Source organism: Anser anser (genome assembly GCF_964211835.1).
Source record: "Anser anser genome assembly, chromosome: 4".
Lineage (NCBI taxonomy): Eukaryota > Metazoa > Chordata > Aves > Anseriformes > Anatidae > Anser > Anser anser.
Window position 1 is genome coordinate 15,628,903 of NC_139724.1, and position 6,871 is coordinate 15,635,773.

Sequence of the window (6,871 nt, forward strand, 5' to 3'; positions counted from 1 at the left end):
TGTGCTGCTGTTTTCTCTGGGTTAATTATTAAAATCAGCCCCATTTTAGAGGTGCTGGCACCCTGGGCCAAGGATGCTTTCCCCGTGTCCTGTTACCAGGATTAATCATTGATCCAACAACGCTCAGGAGCCCCATATAAATTCTGGTTTGGGTTTCCCACTGCTGCTTTTTGCACAGGGAGGGAGAGCAGTGGCAGTGACTGCTGTCCCTGCCGTGGCCACGCTGCACCATGAAGGTGGCTGTCACCCTCCTGCTGCTGCTCTTTGCCGCAACCCACGCCGAACACCGAGGTAAGAGCGCTTACACCTGAAATCCTTGTACTGCTGTGGCTGCAATGGAGTTGTCACCCTGTACTAGACAGGGTCCATGATATCCTGTGTATTAATGTCAGTAAACTCAAAAATGGGGTTTTCCACCCCTGGCTCTTTTTTCCGTATGGAGCTAAGTGAATTGAATGTCTAGGACTGTGCTCTCTGCTCACAATGAGCAACATTTTGCTTCCTCTGCTGCTCAGCGGGGAAGCATAGACCTGCTAAAAAAAACTAAACAAACAGACAAACATATGTCTTCAGTACTGGATTCTGAGAAAGAAAAGGAATTCAAGACTTCAAGACGCACCTACAGCTAGACACCCTGATGCTCATCCTGCTAGGACGGTCTGCAGGTTTCCCTTCCTTCCAGGGACCATCTCCCTGGTAATGACAGCAACAAATCCTCAAACAATCACAGCAAAGTGCTGTCTGCCCTCTTCATTCCCTCTGCTTCAGAGATGTATTTTTCTCTGCAGAAATGCTAGGATTTGTACCTACTGCTTGTAGCCACAGAGCTCTCTCTTGCTTTTCTATTCCCAGAGCTTTGCTTGGTTACCGGCAGACAAATCCCCCCCCAAATGGCCTCTAATTTCATGCTGAAAGCCCCAGAATTACCTTTTTACAAAAACTTCTTCCCCCCACAAGTGCAACCTTGCAAAATTACCCTTACCTTTTTTTTTTTTTTTTTTCTCCTTACTGAAGCAATTTGACCTTTGGCTGATATAACGGTGCATAACCCTGTGGTTTGGGTAAAATGACCCCGTGTCGCATTGGTGGAGGCCGGGGCTGACACCCTGCTGAAAAAGCAAAGGGGAAGTAGGCTAAAGCAGAGATTTGGCAGGAGTGTGAGAGATGCAGACGGGAGAATGTAGCTGTGGCTGGGATCCCAAGGGGGGGTGAGGGGGTTCTTTTCTGGTCCAAAATCCCCAGGGAAGATCATGTCAATATTGCAGCAGAGAGGCCAGCACAGTATCAATGTTTACCCTGACAGTAGCAAAGTCTAAGTGATGCCTTTTTTTGCAAGAAAAAATCAATACTGCGTCTAAGGGATGAAAGAGGGGCTGGGGATGTGTTTGCTGCTGCCTGCTCCTGACCTCCACAGCCCCAGATAAAAACCAACACTGTCTGTTTCAGCCATATAGAAATGTCCGTGTGGGTAAGGGCTGAGTGTGCTTGACATTTTCCCGCAGTTCTCTCAACTACAGGGAGGGTTCCCCCTTCTCCCCTTTGTTTTGGATGCAAACTGCAGCAGCACAACCCAGGCAACAGAGCCACTTCCCCCAAATGGGCTGGGCAGCGGCAGCATGTTCCCAAGCATTAGGGACTACAGCCAGGTCTGACATGAGAGGAGAAGCTGTTGCATGCTAAAAAACAGCCCTAAAGTGAATAAGGCAAGATTCCTGTTTTCAGATGAGACCTGTGTGATTTAGGACTGCCAAGAAGGGAAATGAGAATGAGAGTAAAACACAGACATGGTATGAACATCTCTGCATAAATATATGGGAAGAAGAGAAACATCATCTCAGCTCCCCAAAACAGCATGAAGTACTTAATAATGGTTTTCCCCTGCAAAAGGAGAAATATCTGAATTATATCCTACAGTAGGCCCAATGGAGCTGAGCAGTGTTGGTTTTTTATTTGTTTCTGCAGGGAGAAGGTTCATGGGAATGAGGCACCCACATAAGCAGAATCAGGGAACTGATCCCAAACTCTTCTTTTTCTGCATTTACAGGTAGAGCATACGTCCGGGACAAAGTATGCCAAGAGTACAAAACCATGGGGAAGGATGACTTCCGAACCCTGTAGGTACCTCCTACAATATTTACCCTCCCAAATTCAGCATGCAAATTCAGCATATAAGCCAAGGCCCCCCCAGAATTAAAAAATAGCTTGGAAACTGGCTGATTTATTTGGTCATTTATTCACTCCCTGCAAACAAGGGCTCCTATTACTCTAAATGGGCCTACCTACAGGAGAAAAGCTTGTTCCACAACTGAACTCCTCAAAACTGGTTAGGTGGCCAAATAGCAAGGAATCATAAGAGCTGGTGCACATCCCCCTGGCCATGGCAGCCCCAGCCTGAGATCTGCTCCAGGCAGAGACCAGTCACAGTTTTTGAGGATGTTCTGCTGGTTCTTGTGGGACTAATGTTGATGCTCTCCATGTGGTTTTGTTAAACTGAGTTTCATCAGGCTGATGTTGATGTAGGCTTTTAGAAAACACAGTGAGTTCATCCTCTTGTTGCCTTTGCTCCCAGGACCCTCATCATGAACAGCAGGAAGTTCTCCAACGCCACCTTCGAGGAGATCAGCCACCTCGTGCAAGAGATTGTCTCGCTGGCAGAGACCTGCTGCACCGATGGTGCTGACCCCTCCTGCTATGATGCTGGGGTAGGTTGACCACTACCCTCTGTCAGTCCCTAAAACCGTGGACATGTTCAATTTGGTGGAGCAGCCTCCAACCCCAGGCAAGCATTCTTCTCCCTTCCTGCAGTCTTCAGCCCTGTCAGCCAAGTCCTGTGGCCCCGACTCGCCCTTCCCTGCCCACCCAGGGACAGCCGCCTGCTGTGTCCACCAGGGCCTGGAGCAGAAGCTGTGCCTGGCTGCCCTGCAGCATCCACCCCGCCAGCTGCCCCACTACATCGAGCCCTCCAACGAGGAAATCTGCCAGGCCTTCAAGAAGGACCCCAAGGACTTTGCCGACAGGTAAGGGCTGGGAGGCTAGAAGAAGCACTCAGTCTTGCTGGGATGCCAAGCCAGGGTGCACACATGCTGGTCAACATCTGGATAATGACAAAAAGTTGATAGCAATCTGGAGGGCTTCTTCATGTTCATCCTGAAGCCCATCCTTTACTTTCTTAGATGGAATATGAAGGTTTCCACCTTTCCTTCACTTAGGGCCACCAAGCTCTCTCCCAAGAGTCACTATTTCACTTTGCAAAGTGCCTTAACCATAAAGAAGCTGTATTAAACACTGCAGCACTCACCAGTCAGACTCAGCCAGACTGACTGCTGCCATCCACAGGGATGAGGAGGTGATAACACCCTACAGCTCACACCACTACATACATCTTTCCCCATCTTGCCCCTATGCCACTGTCCCAGGCAGCAGCAACCATTGCCATGGCTCTTTGCCAACCCTTTTATGGAGCTACCAGTGCATCCAAACAAAAGGTTGGTGTATTCTGTGTTTGGACATGTCACAAGGAAAGGATTTTACAAAATGGATGAGGGATGGAGGTGGCTTCTTCCCCATGCAAGCAGTTAGAGAGGGACATCAGGTGGGTCGATGGCTTGATGTAATAAGCCAGCAGCACAGGAAGGTGCCTGAAAGGCTGACACCCCCAGTACAGCTGTAACACCCCCCAAAACACATGTGCAACTGAGTACCTGGTGCCCAGGTGTTTGAGGTCCACCTCTGCCACAGGTTCCTGTACGAGTACGTCAGCAGCTACGGCCAGGCACCCTTGCCTGTGCTCCTGGGCTCCACCAGGAACTTCCTCTCCATGGTCTCCACCTGCTGTATATCCCCAGCACCCACCGTCTGTTTCCTGAAGGAGGTGAGTCTGCTCCCCATGCCTGCTTTGCCCTTTTGCTCCTTTGCCCCACAGATGCCCACAGCCATGGGGGTGTCTCAAACTCAGCATTGCTCATCCCCAGCCCAACAGCATGAAGCTTGCTGGGTTGAAATTTTCCGTTTTTCCTTTGCTTTTGCTTCTTCTCAGTTTTGGGGAATTTGAAGTTAAATGACATGGTCTGAATTTCCAGACATGAGCGAAGCTGTTAGGAAATCCACCCGGGTTTTGGTAGGACAATTTTCATGAAGCTGTAATTAGCATCAAAAGTCTGCAGAAGTAGTACTGTTGCTTTTTGCAGTAGGTAATAAAAGGAGGCTGAATTACAGGGCTGCTCACAGCATAACCAAACAGCAACTCACCAGGCACAATATTTTTTTACCTTGCTATGGAGAGGTGGTGATGGAGAGGTTTCCATTGCACCTGGAGAATATCTCCACCCTACCACCCACTCTATAGCCACATCTTCTTCTTCTTGCAGAAACTGCAAAGAAAAACCCTCTCCCTGCTCACGCTGATGTCAAACAGAGCTTGCTCCCGCTTCACGGTATATGGGAAGGACAAAGTGAAGTTCAGGTAAAAAGGGGAAATGGTGTTTTCTGGCCTTTAATGCAGGTCAGCAGGGGAGCGCTTTCCCATTTCAGATGGCAGTTCCTTTCTGGTTTTCACCAAGATATATTCCAGCTAAGATGAAGGTTACTTCCACAGACCAAGTCTGGTTGTTCTGTGTGGGAGTGCTTGGGTGCTACATGCACAGATGACACACAGAGTGTGTAGGAAAGACAAAAAGTGCAAATATAGGAATATTAGAAGTGCTTACAGTCACTATTTAAGTTTGCGGAACAGAGGAGCTGAAATCCTTATGTCCCATCTATGCTGTGTCTGCCCAGCTACCTGACCATGCTTGCCCAGAAGATACCAAGCGCTTCATTTGAGGACCTTTCTCCTCTGGCAGAGGACGCGGCCGAGGTGTTCGTCCAGTGCTGCGACTCGGTGGCTGAGGACTGCATGCAGAACAAGGTAGGGCAGCCCTGAGCCCTTCCCAGGGCTAGGGGGCTCCCCGAGCAGGATGCTGAACCCCAAGTCCCCTCTGCTCCTCCCTCCGCAGTTATCGGAGCACACTGCAAAGGTCTGCGCCACACTGTCGACCAAAGATGAAAGGTTTGCCGACTGCTGTGCAGGAAAAAACATTATGCAAAACTACTTCTGCCTCTCCGCCTTGAAACCGGCCACAGCCCCCAAATTGCCTGAGCTGCAGAAGCCAACCAACAAGCACTTGTGTGGTGACGATGGGGCCCTCCATGCCAGAAGGTCAGCGCCCCAGAACCCACTACATCTGGTTTTCTCACCCTCCTTCTCATTACACAACTTAATAATCATTAGGACTTCTCTCATGGTAGCCCCAAGCTCCTCCACACACCATGAGGCTTGGAAGCATAGGGTGTGCATCGCTGCCGCATCCAAGAGCTTGCAGCTTCAACAGGCACAGCCAATACTGAATATTAACTTGTTTTCCTTGCTCCACTCCAGGTACATGTTTGAACTGTCACGGAGGCACACCAATGTCCCTGATGTCTTCCTTGGCAAACTGTACGATGCATCTGAAAATGTCATCAGGGAGTGCTGCTCTGCCAAGGATGTCTCTGCCTGCCTTGACAGCAAGGTGATTGGGAGGGACACCTCTGTTTTACACACCATAAACTCCCTTGTCATTGCACACTGCCTCCCTGTCCAGCTCCTGCATCCCCTAAAACCCTCCACAGAGGCTTTTTCCAGTCCTGGTTGTAGAAATCCCCTTCTTTTATACCACACAGCGACAGCAAGTGGGAGGAGAGCTGCCCACCTTCCTGGAAAATGCCAACCAGTTCTGTGGACAGTACAATGAGATGAATTTCCTTGACTTCAAGAAGAGGTAAGAGCTCATCACCCTCTGTTGGTGCTCCCAGAAACTCATATCTAAAATTTGGCCAAGTCTTTGTCCTTGAAACCTGGCTGTACAAGCTTCACTTCTCCCGTGGCATCAGGGAAGCGTTTCCTCAGATGATGCCATCAGAATTTGGCAAGGTGTGCATTGTCTGCACCATGGTCTGGAGGTTGAACACAGCCGGGTCCCTACAAAAGCCCACCCCACATTGACACATCCTCCCCTCCGGCCCCAAACTGTAGGCTGAGGGACAGCATGAAGCAGACTGTGCCAGAAACCAGCCCTGAGCTGCTGACACAGCTGGTGGATCAGAGAGCTGATTTCGCTTCCACGTGCTGCCCAGCAAACTCACCACTTCTTCATTGTGCTGCACAGGTAGGGCAGCATCTCCCACTACCCCACATCACGTAGAAGGCAGTCACCTGCCCCAGGCTCATCAAGCCTCATTGCCTTTGCCCTGCTTGCAGGTGACCGCATACCTGGAAAGTGCATGCAAGCAGGGTTCCTGTGCGCTGATTTAAGTGTGGAACAGCAAAAAACAAGGCGGGGGGGTCCCACTGGAGGATGTGAAATGCTGCTGTTTCCCAAACCAGGAAGGGAAGGAAACATCCAGCTTGTATCCTCCCCAGCTGATACATCACTGCAGCCATAATAAAGATACTAAAAAAAAAATTAAAAAAAAAAAAGGATAACCTTGCTTTCTGTGTGGTCACATTGGGGCAGAGCATGGAGGATGGAGTGGGGCCAGGAGTGGTGGGTCAGATAGTAGGTGGGAGGGGGAGGTCCCAGCTCTGGCTGTGGGAGCCAATTTTCTAAATCATTAGTCAGGAAAACCTAAATCACACATCAAGCACCCACACAGATGGGGTTGCTCTCTCTGGGCGTTTGGACATTCAGTCAGCCAAAGTCATGAGCCCATCCTCTGTGATGGGACTTTTGGGGCCCTCTGCATTAAGGCAGAAATAAAAAGCCCAAATTTCACTGGTTTGTACTCCAAGACCCTCATCCTTCTGGCTCCCTGATAGCATTTACCCCCCCGAAGCCTTCCTGCATGCCTGAAA

The 6,871-nt window shown here is 49.8% G+C and overlaps 1 protein-coding gene across 1 annotated transcript; it reads left to right on the forward strand.

Annotated features, from left to right (window-relative positions):
* The first annotated feature begins 76 nt into the window (after positions 1 to 76).
* GC (GC vitamin D binding protein) lies at positions 77 to 6,496 on the forward strand. The gene is made up of 12 exons (XM_083835278.1): positions 77 to 291; positions 2,045 to 2,114; positions 2,570 to 2,702; positions 2,806 to 3,017; positions 3,739 to 3,871; positions 4,368 to 4,462; positions 4,777 to 4,906; positions 4,995 to 5,197; positions 5,417 to 5,549; positions 5,701 to 5,798; positions 6,053 to 6,185; positions 6,278 to 6,496. The coding sequence occupies exons 1-12, from the start codon at positions 231 to 233 to the stop codon at positions 6,329 to 6,331; spliced, it is 1,455 nt and encodes a 484-aa protein (XP_083691404.1). The 5' UTR covers positions 77 to 230; the 3' UTR covers positions 6,332 to 6,496.
* The last annotated feature ends 375 nt before the right edge of the window (positions 6,497 to 6,871 follow it).

Excerpts from the sequence above, each read along its gene's own strand:
- GC (XM_083835278.1), top strand. The coding sequence starts at position 231 with ATGAAGGTGGCTGTCACCCTCCTGCTGCTGCTCTTTGCCGCAACCCAC. Across the intron at positions 3,018-3,738 it reads CCCAAGGACTTTGCCGACAG|GTTCCTGTACGAGTACGTCA; the intron begins GTAAGGGCTGGG and ends CCTCTGCCACAG. Across the intron at positions 4,907-4,994 it reads AGGACTGCATGCAGAACAAG|TTATCGGAGCACACTGCAAA; the intron begins GTAGGGCAGCCC and ends CTCCCTCCGCAG.